The sequence below is a fragment of the Idiotropiscis lumnitzeri genome, chromosome 6, assembly GCF_059441095.1.
Source record: "Idiotropiscis lumnitzeri isolate Australia: NSW breed Sydney's pygmy pipehorse chromosome 6, RoL_Ilum_1.0, whole genome shotgun sequence".
NCBI classification, from domain to species: domain Eukaryota; kingdom Metazoa; phylum Chordata; class Actinopteri; order Syngnathiformes; family Syngnathidae; genus Idiotropiscis; species Idiotropiscis lumnitzeri.
In genome coordinates, this window is record NC_142396.1 from 19,644,758 (window position 1) to 19,668,715 (window position 23,958).

At 39.7% G+C, this 23,958-nt stretch overlaps 2 protein-coding genes across 5 annotated transcripts in view; one reads left to right on the top strand and one right to left on the bottom strand.

Moving 5' to 3' along the window:
* The window catches only part of zc3h18 (zinc finger CCCH-type containing 18), a 31,682-nt gene extending 30,904 nt beyond the window's left edge, over window positions 1-778 (bottom strand). For 3 of the 4 annotated variants that reach the window (XM_088298591.1, XM_088298590.1, XM_088298588.1), the window contains exon 1: window positions 560-778. The gene's annotated coding sequence lies outside the window, so the exon portion shown is untranslated. The remainder of the gene's footprint in view (window positions 1-559) is intronic. The other variant, XM_088298589.1, reaches the window with a different exon arrangement.
* A 4,482-nt stretch (window positions 779-5,260) lies between these two features.
* Window positions 5,261-23,603, top strand: trhr2 (thyrotropin releasing hormone receptor 2). The gene is made up of 6 exons (XM_088299312.1): window positions 5,261-5,428; window positions 8,505-9,200; window positions 11,328-11,460; window positions 11,834-11,985; window positions 14,206-14,329; window positions 21,535-23,603. The coding sequence occupies exons 2-6, from the start codon at window positions 8,755-8,757 to the stop codon at window positions 22,108-22,110; spliced, it is 1,431 nt and encodes a 476-aa protein (XP_088155438.1). The 5' UTR covers window positions 5,261-5,428; window positions 8,505-8,754; the 3' UTR covers window positions 22,111-23,603.
* The last annotated feature ends 355 nt before the right edge of the window (window positions 23,604-23,958 follow it).

Below are 23,958 nucleotides of genomic sequence, written 5' to 3' on the forward strand. Positions count from 1 at the left end.
AAAGTGTGTAAATAAAGGTGCCAGCGGTCTAACAAGAGCCAATTATTGCATGTTATAGTTAAATGTACATGTTCGGTTGTTATCGAAAGACGCATTTGACGTTTCAAGTAAAACCTCCACTTAGCATTAGCAAATTAGCTAGTTGGTAGTATGGGTATAGTGCATCAGAAATACAACGCACAGTACAGTAGTATCACCTACTAGTGCCTATAGTATTAGATAACGGTCCCGAGTATGTAAAACAAGAATTTTACGGGGTCATTGACTAGTAAGCATGCTAATAGCCGGGTCGTGCTAGTCGGTAACAAGGCCCATAACGCGAAGAAGCATCGATAATAGGCTCACCATCGAAAAACGACAACGAATTATCTTAAACAAATTCTTGAACAAACATGTTAGCTTTAAGTTATGGTTAGCTATACGTCCAGAATTGCTTATGCGACAACGGTACACTTGTGCATGTACCAACAATTTACTAACAATGAGCGCCTGCCCGGGTGGTAAGCTATAAACGTAACGCAACTATGCTAACTATTGACAAACCCGCGCTGTAATTCACCTTGCCGGTCGGAACTCCTTAAACGCGTCACTGTTGCGTTAAGAACTATCCTTCCGCACTGATACGGGTGTATGAAGTCTATAATTACTCATATACGATATAATTTAACCGATAGGATGGAGAAAATGAAACACCCCACTCGACACGGCGAGGGTTGCCGTTCGTTGACGTCATAAAGACACGACAAATACACGCAATAACGCCGCGCCAGGGAGACTTGCGGCTTGGGAGGGGTTTAGATATTGGTGGTGGTGTGGAAATAAAAGTCCACTCAAAATGTTCTCCGTTAAAAACCGCGAGGGTCGGACCAGCAACAGTACGTCGTAATTTTCTAGATCTGAGAAAAGAAGTGACTGTGATAGTTGAATATTTTCGAACCGGAATTATAATCCATCAATATGGAAAAAATGTTTTTAAAAAGCCGAGGTGATAACCGTTCGCGGTTTGAACAGAAGCTGAACGCTGACTTTAAAGTGAGTGACGCCAAAAACTCAACAGAAATGTATTCACGAAGTGTGGAACACAAAGGAACTTCAGCCAAGGGTGCAGTGGACATCTCTAAAGTCCAAGCCAACAGCGCAACCCCGACGTCTTCCAACAAACGAAAGAAAAGGGACTCCAAAGCCAACAGTGACAGCTCCAACGTCAGCTCCGATTTCTTGTCAGCAACCCAAGAGCTCTCTAATAAACACGAGACCTCCCAGAAGATTTCAACTATTGAACTCATGATGGAAACAAGTTCAACATCTCGGCGCATTGAAAGGTTAACTTCGACAGTCGAGAAGCTTGGCGTGGATGTTAATTGCCACAAAGACATTCTGAAACAGACGAAACTGGAAATTGAACAACTGAAAAAAGAAAACCATATGCTAAGAGTTACTGAAAACAAGCGCTCCAGCCAAGGACGATTCTAGATGAAGTGGGCTGCAAGAAGGACAAAAGGAAAAAAAGGATGGATTTTCAAGGATATATTTTATTACATGTATGATATACATAATTATTAACACATGCATTTCCAGTTACATCGTCGATATGGATCATTAGAGTTAGGGCCCTTATACAGGGATGCAGGGGTCCCTTGCTCGGGTCGTGAGGGTGCTGGCGACTATCCCAGCTGTCTTCGGGTGGTAGGCAGCCGACCCAGTCTCATTTTGTGAAACTTGGTTTCCCCAGACGGCAGGAACTATTCTACAAAGTCAGTATTTCCTTGCTCACTTTGCCATAATCTCTGGTCCTTTTTGGAAACACTCGGCAACCATTGGCGTAATTCTGGAAGAGCCTGTTCGGCTTTGTGTTTGTGAACTCACATGAGATCATGTGATTTCCCACGGAAAACTGGATTCTAGACTAGTGGTTGAAGAGAATCTTTATATCAGATGTGTGCGGAGCTGTGTTGAGATTATACAATACGATCAAAACTTAAATGCCTGATTTTTTTATCCTTATCTGTGGGGTCTGTCAAAGGTTAAAAAAAAAGAGCTTAAAAAATACTTAATTCTGTACCCGGCCTGGCGGCACGGTGGACGACTGGTTAGCACGATGGCCTCACGGTGAGAGACAGCATCGGTCGTGGGTTCAATCCCGGCTCCGGCCTTCCTGTGTGGAGATTGCATGTTCTCCCTGTGCTTGCGTGGGTTTCCTCCGGGTACTCCGGTTTCCTCCCACATTCCAAAAACATGCATGGCAGGTCGATTGAACACTCTAAATTGCCCCTAGGTATGAGTGTGAGTGCGGATGGTTGTTCGTCTCTGTGTGCCCTGCGATTGGCTGGCGACGAGGTAGCTGGGATAGGCTCCAGCACCCCCTGCGACCCCAGTGAGGAGAAGCGGTACAGAAAATGGATGGAGAAAATGGAGGTACCCGGCCTTCGAGATGCTTGACTGAAATAACAGAGTGAAAGAAGAGGTGAATATTAATGAAAGCAGGATTTAAGGACTATTTTCAGGAACGGGCTGAAGAGAAAGGAGGGCACCCATATGCTGCACCTGTGGTGCTGTTTGGAAGAGAGCCTAGGGCTGCACTTCTGAGAGAGAACACATGTCTCACAATGGCACTTTCCCAGGATGATCCAGCAGTTAAAGAGAAACGCTGCCTCTTGGTGGGGAAAACAAGAAAAAGGGAAAGTGCATCATTTTTTGGTTGGTCCTTCTGCTCTGATAGACGGAAAGAACATAACATTCAGTAGCAGAGATTAGTAGCTCTAGAATATATAGCACATCAGTTATTTTCTTAATCCGATGTTCGCTCTAATCCCTCTTTTAAAGCAATGTTACTTTTGAGCAAGATGTCTTTAATATGTAGGAAAGTGCTTTGTTACAGCTCCAGCTGTTGTAAAACGCGCAATATGAAAGTTGTGTTATATTGTTTGAACAATTTAAATAAAAAGAAGAACGAAAAAGACTGGTTGAAAAATTGAAATCAATTAGTCTGAAAAAGGGGCGGTACGGTGGCCCGACTGGTTAACACGATGGGCTCACAGTGAGAGACAGCATCGGTCGAGGGTTCAATCCCGGCTCCATCCTGTGTGGAGTTTGCATGTTCTCCCCGTGCCTGCGTGGGTTTCCTCCGGGTACTCCGGTTTCCTCCCACATTCCAAAAACATGCATGGCAGGTCGATTGAACACTCTAAATTGCCCCTAGGTGTGAGTGTGAGCGTGGATGGTTGTTCGTCTCTGTGTGCCCTGCAATTGGCTTTCAACCAGTTCAGGGTGTCTCCCGCCTACTGCCAGAAGATAGCTGGGATAGGCTCCAGCACCCCCCGCGACCCTAGTGAGGAGAAAATGGAAAATGTATGGAAGGATAGTCTGAAAAAGGTTAGAACGCCATTTCCTAGGCTGTGGCGCTCCAGCGAATCATTGTCAGAGCCATTTTTTACAAGTGGAGAAAACTGAACTGTTGCAAACCTTCCCAGGAGTGGTCGACACACAGAGATTACTTCAAGACTGGGACGACGACTCATCCATGAGGGCACAATACAACAGAGAAAACCATTCAAAGAACTGCAGTCTGTCTAGTTTTCCCACCTTAATAAATACAATTATCTATGTAAACATCCTCCGTCCATTACAATAAGAGACTTTTATATATATATATATATATATATATATATATATATATATATATAGTTGGCTCCAGGGATGATTTGTGGGGAAGGCGGTGGATCTCATTCTGACCTGAAAACTCAGAATTCATGTCATAAAAATTACCCATAAAATCTGAAGAAATCCAAGCCGTATTCTTTAAGTTGCTATCAGCTACTTTGGAGACATGAAGGTGTTGAGATGAATCCAGTTGCTCAAGCAACCATTTCAGTCCGGTTTATCCTGTCAGAATTTAGCTTGCAGCAGAACAGTGAACCCCTCCCACCAACCCATTACGAGCCTTATGCAGGTTAATCAAACAGGCAATCGATTTATTCTGTAAAGTTATCAAAATGTATTTACTAGACAGTAAAAAGTCGTTTTCAGGTTCGTTTTGGTGAAGTGAAAAAATTTAATCTATGAGCACCTGAAGTGACACGGAAAGAAACAACAGTTGGTGATGGTGAAATACATCCTCTCCAATTCTGTCGTTCATTGATACAGTTGCAAGGTGCAGGTATCATTGTTGTCCACTTGGGGTCACCATTCTCATACAAGACTGTTACCACGGGATTCATTAACCAGGATAAACGCAAATCAATGTATAAATGTCATGTGTGTTTATTTATCCGTCAGTCTCACAATATGTTCAGACACAGGATTGATCCTGCACTCATTTAATTGTCATTACTACATATGACGTCATTTGGTCCTATAATGAATGAATGAAGGGCTTTTGCTCAAATCGAACAGCAGTGGGAGAATTTCTTCACTGCATTCTGTAGAATAAATATATATATATATGATTGCTTCAGAAAATACTGAATTTACCCGGAACGACACTTATGCGCACAAAAGCTTTGCCTTTTCAAGCAAAGTTTGCGAGGAAACGCAAAGTATTTTGCGGAGGAACCAATGTTTCTTTTTTTCTCCTTCCATATGTCGGATCTCCCAATAAATCCTGCAGAGTCATTTTTATTTAAGTATCTGTCGATCTGAAGTACACAGCGTGACTACTTTTGCCGTCTCTGATAGGGGCACACTTTGTATCGAATTTCAATAAAGTTTGAGTGTACTATAAAGCTGGATGTCTCATAATTCAATAAATTCAAGTCATAGCCTTTGAGAAGGTGACTCACGGGTAACTGCAAAGGGTGCACGATTTGTTATTAGTTCGTATGTTATAGTTGTAATCATTCAGAACTAAAGAACACATGTGCACTGAATACAAACCTGTAATATATCAGTAGGAAATCTACTTTGCACATCGACGAACACGGCAAGATGTAGTTTTTCATTTATTTATTTATTTATTGTAAAATAAAATCGTTATCTATAGTAATAAAAATATGCAATGATAAATTTGAATCGTAATGTAAGTGAATTAAATCATTCTTATATGTACTTTAAAATGGTTGAATTCGATCGTTCTTTTCTGTTGCCTATCTTGATGACTGAAAATATTTTTATTTTATAAAAACGTGGATAGGAGTGATTCATCAATTAACGATAAAGTAAATTGCATGCAATGTGAGATTAGTGATTGTGACGGTTTTTACGCTTTTATTTTGAAGTCACAGACACACTGCTTCCCAAATTGGACTGAGTGGTGACTGGTGACTTATCTTGCGAAGCTGCGTTACAGCAGGTCGACCACTGACAGTGTCACATTAAATTGCTTCAGAGCAACAGACACGTGGAGAAAGAGTAATAGTTTTGATTATGTAACGAAAGACGAACTCTTTGCAAGGACTCAGGATGAAGATAACATGTTGCAGAGAGACATAAGGTAAGAAACTTTCCTCTTCCCTACAATTAGATTAAAAAAATCACAAGTTTAGAGTCAACATATGTGCAACTGTATTATGTCACCTGGATGCATTCATTCCATTGTTTTGCATTCAACAAGGGTTTGACACAAAAAACGAGTAACCCGACGGAAGCAATTGACCCAGAAGATCAGGTTTAATACATCACATTGCAAGATGAAATGTCTGACATTTCATTATCTTAACCCAACCATGCAGCCTTTGAACATGTTCACTGTCTGTCCAACATCTGCTTTTTTACATAGCAAGTTAAGCTTGGACAGCTTGATTACTCATATTACACTTCTATTTTTTTTCTGCCAATCTTGGGTCCCTTCTACTATACATGTTGCATGCATGAGTACATAAAGGATTTTTGGAGCCCAGTTAACTGGGCGTTTTTAGACATTAAAAAGGTAGGTTGGTTACATAATTATGATATTTCATGTGTGTCATCTGCATACAATCAGCATTCAAATGCTTATAATAACTGCCGCAGTTTGGCAGCTTTTCAATGTAGGTAGACATTTTTGTATATTAAATTAAGTTAAGCATGCCAAATACGCATCTTACTTATTTACCACTATACTTATTTATTTATTTTTTTTAACTAAAGAGTGGACAAATGACTGGGGCTTATCATTATACTTGTTTAGGCTGAAAATATATGGAAATATGGTGTTGATCACATATTTTGGGAGTTTCTCTGAATTTGGGAAATTGTTGTCCATTCATCCAGGAGAACTGTTTTTGGTCAGAAACGGAAACATTTGGACAAGACTTTCCTGGCTTGTAATATGCATTGCCGATCTCTGATCGTGTCAACTTGAAGTCTCTTTGCGCACCAATCAGGCTGGAGACACAGACAAACATTTACAGTCACATCCACACCTTGCAATGTAGAGTCTCCATGTCAACGAGACTGCATATAAGACGAAACCGTTGTCTGGTATGGCGCTATACCCGGGCTATGGGAAGAAATCAGAAATCTGTGCAGCACCAATTGAGCCCTTCCAGAATTTTATTTGATATTCCAAAATCTATTTGTAAACAATTTTCTTTTTATATGTATCGGTTAAGCCCCAGGAGAAAAAATCCTGGAGCCGTAGGGCTGAATTCATGTAATGTCAAACCATCACTTGTCAATTTTCCGCCATACATATTTGCAAAGTTGAGATTGTACTTTATCTGTGAGTACACAGACATAATTTTCATAAACCTAATGACCCATTGGACCTTTTCTGTGTTTAAAAAGTGCAAAGTCACCCATTTTATTGATTAGATTCAGTATAAGTCTGTTTTGTGGTGTATTTGTTGAAAGCACAATGTGTCACTGATTATGCTGTTGAAGCACTTCTCAATTGTTGGACACACTAAAACCCTTTTTGGATAAATCTTGTTACCAAAGTGAAGTGTCAGTCTTGATTTTCCTTACAACATGTTTTTGTCAACAAACAAATGAGGAGAGTAGAGTGGAAAGTACGGAGCCCCTTAGGGGACATGGAAGAGAAAAAAAAATCATTTGCGTTCCCTCACAAAATCTTTGCGTTCCCTTGCAAAGATTGCGTTCCCTTGCAAAGTTGTTTTTTTTCGAGTGAATGTTTATTTATTTATTTTTTTAATGCGCGTTTATGTACTTCCGGGTCAGATTGACTACCCTTGCCTCGAATGCGCTGCTGTTCAAGAGACGACAGTACGTTGGAGGCGGCACTAATCATGGAGGAGGGCTTGGAACTGTCTTTCACTTATTTGAAAACCGTGCTTAATATGCAGAACTGATTTTATTTCTTTGTATTTCAAGACAATTTCAAAGTAAAATTCAATTAAACTCGCCCACGGGTGAACACACTCCATCTTTGCTGCGTTTGTTTACACGGAAGATGACCCGGAAGTACATAAACGCGCATTAAAAAAAATAAACATTCACTCGAAAAAAAAGAACAACTTTGCGTTCCCTCGCAAACTTTGCGAGGGAACGCAAACTTTGCGAGGGAATGCAATCTTTGCAAGGGAACGCAAAGATTTTGTGAGGGAACGCAAAGTTGTTTTTTTCTCTTCCGTGTCCCCTAAGGGGCTCTGTAGGAAAGCAAGGTTGATTAGTCGACGAAACAGAATTTGTGTGGCGCTTCATTACGTAGATTCAGGTTGTTGTTGTTTGGCTTCATTCACAGGTTTTACACCCGATGACCTTCAAGTGCATGGACTCAATTATTTGATAAATGTTTTTTGCTGTCTATTTATCAGCCCCTGTAACTGATGGGTGATCAGTCAAGGGTGTATCCTGGCCCTTGGCCTGAGCCCCCGGGTAATTGCTTCGTCCCTGAGATAATGGCAGTAAGGATAACTATTGAAGAAAATGCATCAGCTGCAATTTTTATGAGTATGCAAATGCAATGTATGGGAACATCATTTCAAGGAGATGCAAAAGTTCAGTTAAAACATGCGCGTGCTCAAATATGAGGTCGATACATTTTGATTAATGGCAAAATAGTGTAGCGAAATTGCCTTTTTTATTTCATGTCCACCTCAATTTATTAGAGGCAGTCCTCTGGAGAGAAAGTCCAATATGCGCTTGTGCTTTGGCTAGAAGATGAGCGAGGAGAGCAACATATGCCTCCTTCACGTACACACGTGTTTTACACCGGTTACTTAATTTTTTATCGGGATGAAGACGCCCTTAAAATTTACCTTGGTTTTCAGAGGTTCAATAAATGAAACTTACCTCAAAGTCAGCTCTCACAATTTACGTCAATCACAAGTCCTCTGATGGATGACATCTCAAGGATATGTATTTTGAATACAACCCTCTTATTTAAGTGTCACTCAGGCATACATTTTGTAGACATTTCCTTTTTTCTCTGCACATTTCTAAAGAAAAAAAATTGCACTTTGTGGTATGCACGCATCGCTTTGCTCAACATACGCTGTGAGAATGATCAATTCCATTAACCCAATTCCCTCTGGTGACGTGCTACCTCCAAACATGCAAAGAAAGATAAATAATTGATACCAATTGATCCTTCTCATCTCTATCTTCTGTTTTCATTCCTTTCTTAGGTGATTGATTATGGGCCTGGTGCTGTTCAGAAATCGAGAGACAATCCCCTTCAATGTCATATTGGTCAATTCATGTATTTGCATCTACATTACTTGGACATGAAGACCTGATGATGAAATCATTTACAAAGTAAAGCAAGTTCATTTTAATAAATGGCATTCCTTTCATTTTAAATCAAACAGCATAAAATGAGAGTCAGCTCTCAATACGGGCGAAGGAGCATGTCCCACATCAATTTCTTTTAATTAAATGATTCTAGCCTTCATTGGCTCACACTTGAAGAGGAAAAACAGCACTGCTTTTCAAGTAGACATGACTGACAATGTGAGCTCCAGAGTTGACACGCCTACCAACATCTCCCTGAGTCCCAGCACTTCCATTTCCCAGTCCCTGGAGTACAAGACGGTGTCTGTCTTCTTGGTCCTGCTTGTGTGTGGTGTTGGCATTGTGGGAAATGTAATGGTGGTCCTTGTTGTCTTCACCACCCGACACATGAGGACACCAACAAATTGCTACCTGGTGAGCCTGGCCATAGCTGACCTAACCGTATTAGTAGCGGCGGGACTTCCTAACATCTCAGACAGTCTCACGGGAACCTGGTTGTTTGGGCACGCTGGCTGCTTGGGAATCACCTACCTGCAGTACTTGGGCATCAATGTGTCATCCTGCTCTATCACTGCCTTCACTGTGGAAAGGTGAGTACGACCATTAACATTTTTAGAAATCATATCAAACACTTTTTTTTACTTTTTTACAGTTTTAGGTGTCTGGAACTATTTCTATCAAATAGAATAGTAAATTCATCAATTGTAGTTACTGTTTAATTGCTTTCATTTCTTGATCCCAACTCTTTCTTATTGTCTTATAGCTGGGCACTTGACCCTTTTTCCCCCGCCCTACTGCTGCTATCTCGATACTGTTCCGGCCTCAACCCTCCGGCCTTATTCATAAAAACTGTCAGGAAGGCCCCATTCCTCAGTGCATGCTGCTAATAAATTAAGTTGTTCATTTATTTGCGTGTGCTTACTGTGCAATGAGGTTTGCAAACGACACACAACACTTTAGTATATCTGGCCCAAACACTCGATACAAATGTTCCTGGCCCGGCCCCTCTGTCAAATCTTAGAATCCATTGTGGCTGGCAAGTCAAAAGGTTTGCCCCTATACAGTATATATGTAGAGTTCGCTTTAAGATACTTTTGTTCGTCTTCAAAGCTTTGAATGGCCTCGCCCCAGCGTACCTCTCCGACCTCCTCCCCCCCTACACACCTGCCCGGTGCCTCAGGTCTGCGGACGAAATGCTGCTGGAGGTACCGAGGACTAAGCACAGCCTGAGGGGGGCTCGCGCCTTTTCTGTTGCCGGTCCTTCCCTATGGAATGAGCTCCCGTTAAATGTTAGGCAAGGCCCCTCTCTGTTCTCGTTTAAAACTCATTTCAAGACACGTTTCTATTCTTTAGTTTTCAACTCAACATGAGACTGTGACTGTTCTGCTGTACTTCTGGTATTTGTTTGTCTTTTAATTTGTGTGCTAATTTCCCGCTAATTTATATTACTCCATATGGCAAGCGCTTTGTTACAGCTCCAGCTGTTGTGAAATGCGCTATATAAATAAAGTTGTTTTGGATTGTATTGTACAGTGGACATCAAAAAGCGCGGACGATGCCTCCGTTCCGACGTTGTTGCTGTCACATGGGTCATTAAAGTGGTCCAGTCTGCACTGGGCCTAATCCCATTGGACACTTGCTAAAAACCGTGTGGACAGTCAGCCCTACAAATCGGATTTTAGGAGGAATCTGGTTGGAATCAGATATGGCTGCAGTCTGAACACAGCCTAACAGATGTTTGTGCAAGTTACTTTACCTCATACATATGTCATAGTGGTCACGTGTGGGCAGTCCTCCGTCCGTCCACACTCTGGGGAAAACTAAAATACAAAAATCAGCGCTACACAGACTTTAGGCCGCGATCTGGTTAGCCTTCCCGCCTCGACCCTCCAGCCTTATTCATAAAAATTGTCGGCCCCCCGATCCCTTTCCGGCCCCCGACCAAAAAAAAAAAAAAAAGCTTCCATGCATGCATGACATTGTCGCGGGAGAGATGCGAGATGCTAATGGCAACGGTTTATTTAAAGATCATTAGCTGGATAATTTACCATTCAAATCCATTTACCTTAAAATGTGCTTATTGTGGTCTTCTTTGTCTCCTTCTTCTTCATCTAATTCTTCTTTCTTCTTCAACACAAATGTGCCCAATGTGTCTTATTTTGTTGATAAAGTCAGCCAATCTCACACACATGTTGTGCTGCCAACTGTACTGCTTTATTCAACTTCTCTGTCACAACTACTCCGCATCTCACATAGTACAATGTAGCATTTCATTCACCTTGTAATATGAGCCAATCACATTCGTGCGCACTTCAGGGACCACACGGAAAACATATACTCAAAGAATATTACCCAATGCAAGTAAGTACGCACAATTGGTAGTGGCGCTGTTGACGGGTTCTGAGGCAATTTTTGTTGTTTGTCTGAGGGCCAATTGGTGGCGCGGACTAAAATCCACCTCCAGTCGAGATCAATCAAACCTGATCAATCAAACCATTTCTCACCCCCCTGTCCCCTGCCCCAAAAATAGATGTCCAGTCAGGGCTGAGACTCAAACCGTTCCGCCCCCGAGACGGGCGGCCCAGCACTGAGTAATTCAAAGTATAAACTAAAAATCAGCAGCAGATTTGGGGAGGGTAAAACTAGATACAAAACAAGAACTTCAAGTGACCTGTGTATTAATATGGTGTGCCAAACTTGTTTTGTCACATGTGCAGGTACATTGCTATCTGCCATCCAATGAAGGCTCAAACTGTATGCACAGTGTCCAGGGCCAAGAGGATAATTGCAGGGGTTTGGATCTTCACCTGTATTTACTGCATATTATGGTTTTTCCTTGTGGATATTCAGGTAAGAGGAATGCATTTTACAACAAAAGTTGCCAATATATTGACAAGCAACCTTTAAAACAAAGTGGAATCTGAAATGTGTAAAGGACAAGTGTTTGTGCTTGAAACACTACAACATAATAGAGCAGTAAGGTTACATTATGTTTTGAAAATGTGTTCCACATTGAACATACTTAGCAGTCCTCCAATCAATAGTGGTAACCTTTACCGGGCTTAAAATGTTAAAGCGATCCTCTTTTGTACAAAAGCTTGCTGAACAATAAGTGGATGTCAAAAGCCATTTTGAGTGCACCATAATCATTGTGTTGATGCAAAATGTAAATGATGATTCCAATGTTCAGTCTACTGTATTTCTCCAATAAATGTGTGATCAGGTGAGCCTGGATGGACATGTTCAGTGTGGGTACAAGGTGAAGCGGGAGCTCTACCTGCCCATCTACCTCATCGACTTTGCATGTTTCTACGTCGGCCCATTACTTCTCGCTATCGTGCTCTACGGACTGATAGCACGGATTCTCTACCTCGGGTAATTACAGTTTCATTATTACCAATACCAGTGAACTACTATGATATTAGACATTGCATTCATTTATTTCACAATTTTAAACAGTTCCTATATGTCACTCACATTCTTTAATCAAATTACGCAATGGATAAATAATCAAAGCATATTTATCATCCATATTCATCTGTCTCATGCAAATGAGCAACTGCTCACCATACACTCTTATACTCTGTGGCCAATACAAAATTTTTGTGGCGACTAAGCAAGTGGCTCCTTTTCTGAATAGAAAATAGAATAGATAGAATAGAAATAGAATAGAAATCCCTTTATTGTCATTGTACTCAAGTGTGCAACGAGATTAGAGGGCTCCCCTCTCCAGTGCAATACAACAATAATACAGACAAATATATAAATTAGATAAATAAAGAAGACAGTGCAATGGAATTCAGTACTGAATTGGGCATATAGAAACACATCACAATGCTGTTTTGCGAGGTTAGGGTGGTCTCGTGTGTGTGTGAGAGTTCAGTATGGAGATGGCTCTCGGAAAGAAACTGTTTCTCAGTCTATTGGTCAAAGTAAAATCCTAATTTACATTTTCACTTGTGAAGGCAGCACTTCATCAACACACTGATGAATTACACTTGTCTATAATTAGAGTGCAGATCCAAATGTGATGCAGGCAGCTGACACAAACCCAAATGCCCAGTTTCCTTCATCTGAAATGCGATACATAAATAAAGTTGTATTGTATTGACAATAACTTCGCTTTGCATTTTAGGATGTGCCAGTTAGCAGTAGCTAACACTGATTACACTGCTTACCTTTTGATATTTACATGGCAGTGCTGCCGCCGCTTAAAAATATTGAATCTTAGCCTAGCATAGTTGTCAAGTCATGGGCGAAGAAAATCGGTTTGCAGGTGGTATGTGCTAACTTCCGGCCGCTAGTCTAACACATAGCAATAACATTGATCGCATCCAACTCTTTATTGTATACTCGCTTTCTCCTGGAATGACATCACATTACCATAAATGACGCATTACCTTTGTAATTGCGCCAGTCATCCAAGTGTCGACTTAGTGATCAAAGCACCGTATCTATTTTAATGAGCCATTTGTTTCACAGTACATAGAGGTCCGTGTGTACAGAGACTTGCACCGTTTCTGTGGACATACTCAACTCTACTTTGTTTATACGGCACAAAACAACCACTGTAAGGGTGAATACAATGGAATAAAGAGCCTTTATTGTCACATTATATAGTGAAGATGCCGCAAAATGCAGGTTTTCAAAACATAAAAGAGAGCCAATAATAAAATAATATAGACAATCATATACTTCCAACGGCAGGATGAGGATAAATGTTCCCATGGCTCGAGAGTTTCTCGATTCCCGTGTCTTCAGCATTGTGACGGAGAGGCCACCCTTATCGCCTCACTAACCAGGTGCAGAACAGGGACTGAGCGAGATAGAAAGAGTGCAGCTTGGTGATGTGAGTGCAAGATATGGAGAGAGAGAGCGAGATGGACAGACAGTCATTGCCGATTCATTTTTGCCATAGTAAAATTGTCTTGCCAAATACATAAACTTCCAATCTGTTCCGGCTCACTAGTGGACGTGTTCACATAAAAAGCTAGGTTGAATCACTGAACCCTATGGCCGATATCCTCACAGAGATGGCTGGACGAGCGATCCCTTCGTCTTTAAAAAGTCACAAACTTTCCACCTTTCACAGCACCAGCTGTGAACTATTGAATATGGCTATTCCACAAACCCACATCAGCATAGAAATAATGAGGTTATTTTGAAATTTTCCCTCCAGAGGGCTTTCCACTAGCTTGAAACAATCAAAGACAGGAAGCACGTAACACACCACACCTTTGCCCCAGAAATGTTTGTTCAGCCGTGCATGTACTGGATACTCTCGTCTTTCAGAATGGCGCACTTGCAGACACATTTATTTATTGATTTATTTGATTATGTGCTTTCATTCAGCGATCTAGCTATTTGCAAAAGAGCAATCATAAGTAACATTTTCACAATATATCTACCTACAAAAGATTATTATTGTTGATAACCCTGGTTGGCAAAATCAATATTGTCTCGTAAGTTACTCGACAATTTGCACTTGTATTATAAACAATTAAATTCAAATAAAAAAACAATGAAACAATAGTGGAATTGTTGAGGAGGGACTGTTTGGAATTTGACCAAGTTTGTGTTCATGTGTCCCTCCAGACCTCTGCCAAACCAACCTGAAACCAGTGCGACTACATTGCGCCAAAGCTGTCGCGAGGTCACAGAAATAGGGAAGCGAAGTCGCCCACGCCGCCTGAAGAGTGCACTCTCTTCCAGGAAACAGGTCTGTGAGTCACTTGCATATTTACTGTTTGCCCAAGCAACACCTTCTGGTTCAGCGTACTGTATGTCAAAAGACCCTTTTTATTCTTAAAATGTTTGCTGTATCCAGGCTCCCACTTACAAAATCTAAATAAATAAAAGCTACAATTTTAATTCATTAGTTTTTCTCTCTCTGATTTCCACATTTGTTGACCGATTCAAAACGTTATAACTTCAAACTTTTGATCTTATCGCTACTGCAATTTTCTTCCAAATTTTCTAAATAAAAGCCAAAATGTATTTTTCCCTCTCTAATTTCTGTTTTTTTTGACTGATTCGCACCACTCCAACTTTGTTCATTTTATCACTACCTCGTTTTTTTTCTTTTCAAAATTTCAAAATGAAAGCTAATTTCTACATTTTCCGACTGATTAAAACCATTACAACTTTGACCTGTTAACTTATACCTGCCTCAATATTCACATTTCAAAATAACACTTTCATTTTCTTAATTTTTTTTTCTCTATATTTTTTTTAACAATTCCCACCATTCCAACTTTAAACTGTTCAACTTTATGATATCCCTACAGCAAAGGTTTTCTCAACATATAAGCCAAAATTTAAAATGGTATTTTTTCTCCTTTAATTTCCACATTTTTTTGACCGCTTGAAACCGCCAGCCATTCAGGCTTCAAACCAAGTCATTCTAGCAATCCTTCCAATTTCACAATAAACCCTTCACAAATACTGCTTTTGGACTTGCAAGACTCAACAGGACCATTTAAAAATTTCTCTTGAATTTTGTTCTCATTATCATGATCAACACCACCATCATTACTATCACTGACAATAAAGACAAAAGACAATGTATGAGTTCTTTTCCAACTTCTCTTGTTATAAATTCAATGACAGGGCCATACAGGGCCAATGTTTCAAGGAAAAAAAATGGGGCAACATGCATAGCACTTTTCCTGTTACCAGTAAGAAATAATCAAGAACCACACTGTAAATACGTGTGCGTGCGTGAAGGAGAAGCATCACATGAAGTCCCACTTAAATTCACCAATCTTGATCTGCGTTGAGACGTGAATTAACCGATGCAGGCTTCTTTTTTTTAACCATCTTGTCGGTCTTCTGGCTTTGTGTTCTGTCATTGCTAACTTTGGTTCCCCTCTCAGGATTGATGATGGTGGAGCATCTAGAAAAAGAATGTAAAACAAAATCAAAATATATGAAGATATACAAGTTGCGCGGCAACAGGGTTAACAAGCATGCTGTTTCAGCCCAAAGTGACTGTTAGACAATTAGCTACAAGCTATTTAATAATGTCATTACTGCAAGGCCGCTGTATTAATAAATTACAATATTATAGATTGCTATTTTTCCAAATAAACACATGAGGTAACTTGTTTTGAGGATTTTTTGGAAGGCTATAACAGATTAATAATTAATGAACAAATTCAATTTGTAACTCAGGACACCGCTACACTGTAAACACTGCCTATATTAATATCCCCCCAAGAGACAAGAAGAATATACTTTTGAATGTAGCCAGAAAGCAGGAGTGCCAAAAATATGGAAAACGTGTTAAGTACAATAATCATGGCTTCCGCAAGCACGCGACCCTTGTGAAGACAATCAGTTCAGATAATGGCTGAATGGATGCTTCCTTTATTTTACTGCAGCATGTCTGTGCGTTGCCTGCACACGTGTGAATCGATTTTCTTAATTTGATGAAATTATGTGTTTGATCATATACAGATTTAGTGCAAACAACAAGTAATAAGTTATTGTTTTATGACTATATACAGAACAACGATTTCTCACGCTGGAAACAACTGCTTCATTGTTTTCCTGCAGGTGTTGTCCTTTAGTCCAGCCATGTCAAAGCATGCCCTCATTGTTCCTGTCATGCAACTCTGCTCTGATCATACATTTGTGTCAGCAGTGTTCTGCTCAATTCAACACCGCTTGTAATCCGTGGCTTATTTAATGTATTTTTACTTCTAAGTAATTAAGAAATGAGCGATGTGCTGGTGTCATACAACAGTCTGTTGGTCTGCCACCTCTTGACTTTTTTTTCCATGTCTCCTCAAGTAAATAAACCTTTCAAATAAACCTTTAATCGCCCTGTGAACAGAACAGGCGTTGCATGCGCTTACTGATAAAACATCGGTACTAGCTGAAGGTGGATGATGCTGAAAATATGAACGTTTGCTGGACATTATGCAACCCGCCAGCCTTAGTCAGAAATCACTTTATCTGAAATGTTCTGCCTGTTCCATGCCTCACGGAAGGTCCAGTGTCCTTTCCTCTTGCACACATGATACAGGCAAGCAATTAATGGAATGGATACCATTTTGTTAAAGTAAGAAACATTCACAACAGTCACTAAAATAACTGGAAAACAGATGGTTCCGCAGCAGGCAAATTGATATATTTCAAATCTGGCTAAAAACCCCCAAAACATATTAATAACATTATTCTTTGTTTTAAATCTTCTATTTTTTTTCCTTTTTTGTCTTCTTTCATGTTGATAAGGATACAATGTTATGCAGAGGTGTTTTAACAATTTTATAGATAATTGACAATATTTAGTATTTAAAGTTGCTCCAGAGAGTTGGAAGAGTGCGAAATGTTTTCTTCTCCCTCGTGAGTGTAACAGAATATAATTAAGAAGCACTGGACTATTCCAATATAAAATCCTAGTGAGCATTTGACAAGGAGCTGAAATATGCCATCAGAAGAAGGCACCTGCTGCAATTTCCTCACCAGGAGTCAGCCAAAATACCCGTCACCTGTGTCTAAGTATCATTGAAAGTTACTAAAATAATATTATGGTAGAAATCGCCTCAAAAAGTTGTGGAAAATACCATTACGTTAAGGGTACCATCCTTTTTTTCTAGGTCAGTTTCATTTTAAAATTACAAATAAATAAATGTAATTCTATGAATACATGAATAAAAATTGCAAACAGTCTTTGAACGACAAAAATAAAGCAATGATGATGTTCATTAGTTTTGCTTATTGCTTTTGTCAGCTTCAAATAATTATAGTGAACATTCTGAGGTTTTTTTTCTTTAATAGTGTCCACGTTTAACTGTTTGAAACTGACTTCGATCACATGCCAAGATGTACACAGAAGTTTGATCTAGAGCAGAACAATTTAAGGAAAAAATTGCAATTTTGATTCAGTTTGTGATTTTCTTGAAATCAATCTTGAGTGAAATAATCACAATGTGCAGTAACATTTACAAATATGAAAGCAATGTAGATCATTTCATCGGAAACAATACTACACTAATAATGCAATGTCACTAAATATGTTTTGTGAGGGAAGCAGTGGGGGAGGCGTGGCTCTGTGGTAGAGAGGTCGGTTCCCAAATTCTTTGTCATGCGTGTTATGGTGTTTTTTGTATTCCTTTTTTTTTAAACCAATGTCAAAGCTGGTTAGTGTGACCTGTCCCCACAGTAACACGCCACCTTTTGGTAAGAGTGAGGGATAAGAGACCTTTAAAAAAAATGCAACTTTGATGATCTCAAAATTGCGTTGTCTGAGATTGTGATTTCGGTGCAATAACAATACATCCTTAAGACTTAGTTTGATCCAAGCGACACACTCCCCGATAATACAGGAGTTCATGTTTGAGATCTTGACCTTCCCAAGCAAATGACTTTTTATCCTGCTTGCATTCTGAGTCACTGTATTCGACCATGTGAGAAGTCTGAGTTTTAAAAGATCACTATCTCCGGCAGTTAAGGGCCTCCATCTAAGAGCAGAAGATTCACATAATGAGATTTTGGATTTACAAAGAAGCGTTCTTAATACCGCTGATGATTTTGCCCTCTCAGTTCTTGAACAGATACTTCACACGCTTTCATTCGTCACTTGATAGGCCAACTTAGTCTGATAGGATATTGATAAACTTTTGCACGCGGAAAAATGACACTTTTATGAATGGAGCAGTGTCATCAGATTTCTAGACAGTTTTAATCGGATATGATTCCCCATAGCTATGATCTTCTGATGTGCATCTTGAGGAAGAAGATATGCGGCCGTTGTTGCTTGTGGCATTTTGACAACACAGTGAGCTAAATATATTTTCTTTCTCGATTCAGTAGGCAGAGTGATTCTTCAATTCCTGGTGTGGAAAATCTCTTATCTTCATATTTTGGACTCAAGCTGCCTGGAACCACATTATTAATCTCCATATTCAATATTACCCAATGCTGGTCTGCTCATCATGACATAATTAGAAATCTCCCCCTCTACTTTTTAAAACCAAACTTTTTGCTTTGCATACACATTTTGTCTTTATCTACCTGCTGAGGTAGCTGCAGCTGGCTTACCACGCAGCTTGGACTTGGAACTTTATCTCAAAACACACTTATGTCATACCTCCTCTCAGCAAAAATAGTGAGAGGCAGGCTGCTTGGTTCCCCCATTGTTCTTTCTTCGTGGTGAAAATGCAGACCGCTTCATGAGTTAAAAAGACACGGCACAACAAATGTAGTGTGAAGGCTAATCCAACAAAAAAAATGACAGCTAGAGCACTAAGGCTAATATGAGTAGGAGGTTAAAGGTGGGCAATATTATTAGAGACTGATAACACTAATCACTAGAGGCTTACAGACTGACTTTATCCCCCCAACCCCACACGCCCTGCCTATCCGCAGCCCCCCTTTGGCTCTGTGATGTTCAGAAATGTCTGAGCTGTTGCCATGGTCACTGTGTGGTAGTGAGTTAGTGTAGGGAGGGGTAAGCCAACAGATGATGTACACTGGCACACACAAAGCCTTTTGACATTAAGTTAATTATAGAAGTTATTACCTTTTGTCAGATTTCCAACTTGCGGGATCTGATCTTCAGAATGACAGGCTAACAAACACGCTTATCTCTTGTTGTAACTAACTACTGTAGTGCATTACGCATTTATGAGCGTTTTATCCTTTTTGTTTTTGTTTTTTTCAATGTTTTTTTATGTGCTGCCACCACTTGTCACCCTTTCTTCGCTTAAGTCCTCTTGCTCTCTTTCCTGGAAGCTCCATCCTCATCGCCCTTTTGGTAATTACAAATACCTTGTGAATGTGTCAAAAGATTTGTCTCTGTAACTTTGTGTTCAAAACATCGAACTTTGGCTGTAACTCTATGAGCCAATTTCTAATCTGATCCAACCTGGTGACTCCTAAGGAGAACCTCAACATCTTGATTTTCACGATCCTCTGTCGCCTCTTCAGTGTCACTGCCTCTAAGCCACTACATCATGGCTGGCCTCACCACTGACTTATAAAGCTTTCCCTTCATCCAACCAGAGACGATTCTATGACACAACACACCTGACTCTATTCTCCACCTTTCAATCTGCTTGCTTGCTTTTTTTCCCTCAACCTTCTTTCATCACTTACCATTGTTGCGGATTGTTGGCTTCAAGTATTTGCAGTCCTCCACCCTCAAAATATCTTCTTTCTGTAACCTCACTCTTCCCTCTCCACTCCTCTCATTCATCCACATGGATTTAATATATATGGACAAAATATACTATATTCCATCGTACTTCAGCTAATCTTTTGTGCATGCCTTCTCATCATGGTCACTGTTGAGCCTTCCTGTGTGGCGTTTGCATGTTCTCCCCGTGCCCACGTGGGTTTCCATGGGTACTCCGGTTTCCTCCCACATTCCAAAAACATGCGTGGCAGGTTGAGTTAACACTCTAAATTGCCCCTAGGTATGAGTGTGAGCGCGGATGATGGTTTGTCTATGTGTGCCCTGCCTACTGCCCGATGACAGCTGGGATAGGCTCCAGCACCCTCGTGAGGAGAAGCAGTACAGATAATGGATGAATGGGTGGCTCATCAACGTAATTCCTAAATTGCATTGCATTTCGTTATAGTTCCCACAACTCTGCAAATCTCCCTGTTCTTCACAATATCATTCGCTATAGCATATCATTTCCTTAATTTCTCAAGCCTCTTCTCACCTCCTAGAATTGTTTTTGAACAATTAGGCCAAAAACTCTACAAACAGTTTAAAATGTTCTGAGGACCGTTACATCTTTTACCCTGCCTTCTCTCAAATTTTCACAATGTATCACATCCTTCAAATAGTCTTTCCATCTATCCAGCATATCACTGGCTCCTGTCACTCATCTCCATGTCTGTCCTTAATCACCCTAACCTGCACATCTCTCTCTGTCTGACCAACCTTGCATAGATTTTTCTCTTCATTGTCACCTCTTGGCATACCGGTCTTTCACGGAGTGTAAAATATAAACTCCAGACAAACTGCAGTTTGTTGTAAAAGTTAGTCAAGTTCACTCATTCTGAGCCCTTTAAAAAAACCTAACTGGTTACGGGTAGAGAAACGCCCAACTTTCCAAACATAGAAATGCTGCTCACTTTTAAAATCATTTTAAACTGGGTTCCCAAATACCTGCAAAATAATTGTTCCGTTGTCAGTAAAACTCCTTAACATTTTGCTTGAGGTAGTGCAACAAACTGTGTTCTGTGTAAATTTAAAACCTTAATGGGTAAAATGTGTTTATTTGTTTTTTGTACAGTGCAGCACTGCAATTGAACAAATTGAATTAAAAACAAATTGTTCGTTACCCACTCTTAAAATAGCCCTTAAACCTTTAAAACAATACTTAAGAGGAACTCGACTGTTATGACCTCTTTGCTCCATATCGGGGTGCCCAAGTCCGGTCCTGGAGATGTTTCTCTCCTCCAACACACCTGATTCAAATGATCAAAATCGCTGATCATATGAATTAGGTGTGTTTGACATTTATTATCTATACAGGTGGTATTTCATTTAAGTTCCATTTTCCATTTTAACATTTTAACTTTAGCATTTTATCAACACTCATTCATTGTGTCTGAATTGTCCAAAACGCCTTCAACACTCTGTGTATGTTTTGATACGAGTGTTTGAGGCTGGTCATCTTTTGGAATACATTTTATAAAAAGCCTCCAAAGATTAAAAACAAAGCAAAAACCGTGATGCCCAGTGCTCACTACTGATCGCTCATGCGGTGCACAAACATCTAACGGTCGTATACAATGTCAGAAAAATAGGTTTCCTATTGAAATTTGTTATTTGAGAATCGATTCTTGATTTTTTCCAATTTATTGCATGAGAAACAACCCATTAATCTTGTCATTCTGTGTCAACTAAATCACTTTTAATTGCATTTAATGCAGCCTCCCCTCTCTACTTCCTTTCTCCAGGTGACAAAGATGTTAGCCGTAGTGGTGATCATATTCGCTCTGCTGTGGATGCCCTATCGAACACTAGTTTTGATCAACTCTTTTGTGTCCACACCCTATTTGGATGCCTGGTTCCTATTATTTTGTCGGACGTGCATTTATTCCAACAGCGCAATCAACCCTGTGATATACAATGCAATGTCCCAGAAGTTCCGCTCAGCATTTCGTGGGCTGTACCACTGCAAGCAGCAAGACGGAAAGCAGAGGAGATTGTCAGTCATTCCTGCAGGCTTCAGTACGGTCCGTGACCCACGTACGTCGTTGTCCAATATAAGTGGACCAAATGAAGAAGCCAGAAGAGCTATTATAAGTACTCCGACAGATCTAAACACAAAACCAGTTGGAACTGGTCATCAAGAGACAAAGGTGATCAATGGCAAAAAAGCAGACAATTTTATCAGATCAGCATCTAATTGTTTAGATGTCAGTTCCATTGACACGTCCCTGCTGAATGACGCGAAGGAGTCTCCATCAAATGATGACACAGTTCATTTACCTGACACACATACAACAACAAATCAAGCGGATGTGACGTGAATATATACAAAGGTAATGATTACTACAAATTGGAAATACCCATCTAGTGAATGATGTCAAAATATGTTTTCCCAGTAAATGACAAAAAAAAAAAAAAAAGTATTAACTACCAGAAGTCCAATTATGTTTGATGTGCCCACACTGGTCTCGTCAATATTCTGATTAATATTTTTGGGATTTTTGTGGAATAAAAATTCGGACGAGTAACCCATTTGCAATCCATTTGCAGCCATTCTAAGAGACTGACATTTTATGGAGTACTGCCACCTGCTGCCGACTGAAACTGACGACAAATTGTCCTTCTCGTATTGCAAACGGCTCTCCTATTTTCTGGGTTTATTTTTGTGACATTCACAGGTGAAAAAAAAAAAACTGACCAAAATCAGAACAACCATAGTTTATTGACTTCGCTGTACAGTGTTGTGAAAATAATCCTAAATGAAGAATATATTTTTGCATGATGCTTATTCCATATGATATTTTCACAGTTTCTGTTTGAATAAATATTCATAATGAGGCTATGGAATTAATTCCTTCGGAAAAGAAGTAATTTAAAGAGAGCTTTTCTGAACACTGTCACAATCAAGAACACTGCCAAGAAAATGAATATACGGTATAGCATAATGGTGTTACTTCTTGATCCTGTATTTGTAAGGTTTAGTCCTGTGAATGTCATGTGATCAGCTACTTATGATGAACTTTTTCCTATGCACCCCCAAAATTAGTTTTTGGGGGTGCCTAAAACAAATGTGTGGTTATATTGTTTGTATAGCAAGCAGATGTGGAGTGAAGTAATACCCAAATCTACCAATTTATAATGCCACTGACAGTCAAATTCAATCACATATTTTGAGCCTCTTGTTGCTAATTTTGTCGAGCTGCTGTTCTTTCCCACTGATCATTTTGTTCACTTAATAAATAAAACTGCCTTGTAAAATGTCCCCTTCTACAGTACACTGTAAGTTTTGACTGACTCTCAGATTGTATTTCAATCAGCTCCTTCCCTTCTCTGGCAATTTATTTTGAAGGGAAAAAAATGTGAAGTATAGTCTAAAATGATTGATGAAGATAATTGCAATATACTGGATGTGTAACAAAATGTTACACGTAATTACCTGGTGTGTGATAAAAAATAGGATTGCTTTATTGACATTTTAAAGTCTGGGTTTTACCAATTTATTGTCTGTGTTTATTCAGCCCTGGAAAGCTGCTTTTGTGGTATAGTATCTTCAGTGTGTTGTAATTACTGGCTTATCTTACTTGTCGAAATGATGATGATGGCTTGCACGCTTTAACAATGGTTGAACAAACCATGTTTGGGGGGTCTCCTTAAAAGTAACGATTTTGGAAGTATGAGGATTTTCTGTGACGCCAGTGATATATTTAAATATTTGAGGTTTTAAATGAACTTACATCATAAAACATTTTCTTTATATTGTACTTGTTGATCTGTTCTTTTATTGCTGTATAATTTGTGCATGCAAAGTTAGCATTTTTTTCATTAACTCAATGTGAATAAATCAGTTTGCAGAGTATCTCTTGGCAGCAGCTCATTTCCCCATGACATTATCTCTGCAGCTCTTCGAAGTTGTTCAGTTTGAGCCATATTCTCCTGTTCGCACATCATTTTATTTATTTATTTATTTACACAAACCCCTGGTTGTGGACTTTTCATTTAATGGTGCCCATTTGTCAGTTCTCCCCCCACATTGCACGTTGCACACTTGAGTACAATGACAATAAAGGGATTTCTAATATTCTAATATTCTAATCTTTGAAATACCTTTATCAGGTTAGCAATGTAAGGTGTTTTCGTTGGTCAGAAATAACAGATTTTTATATTTTTTT

Bases quoted from the DNA above. Each gene is read 5' to 3' on its own strand.
- trhr2 (XM_088299312.1), top strand. From the start codon at position 8,755: ATGATTCTAGCCTTCATTGGCTCACACTTGAAGAGGAAAAACAGCACT. The intron at 9,201-11,327 runs GTGAGTACGACC...TCACATGTGCAG, and splicing joins ACTGCCTTCACTGTGGAAAG to GTACATTGCTATCTGCCATC. The intron at 14,330-21,534 runs GTCTGTGAGTCA...TCCTTTCTCCAG, and splicing joins CACTCTCTTCCAGGAAACAG to GTGACAAAGATGTTAGCCGT.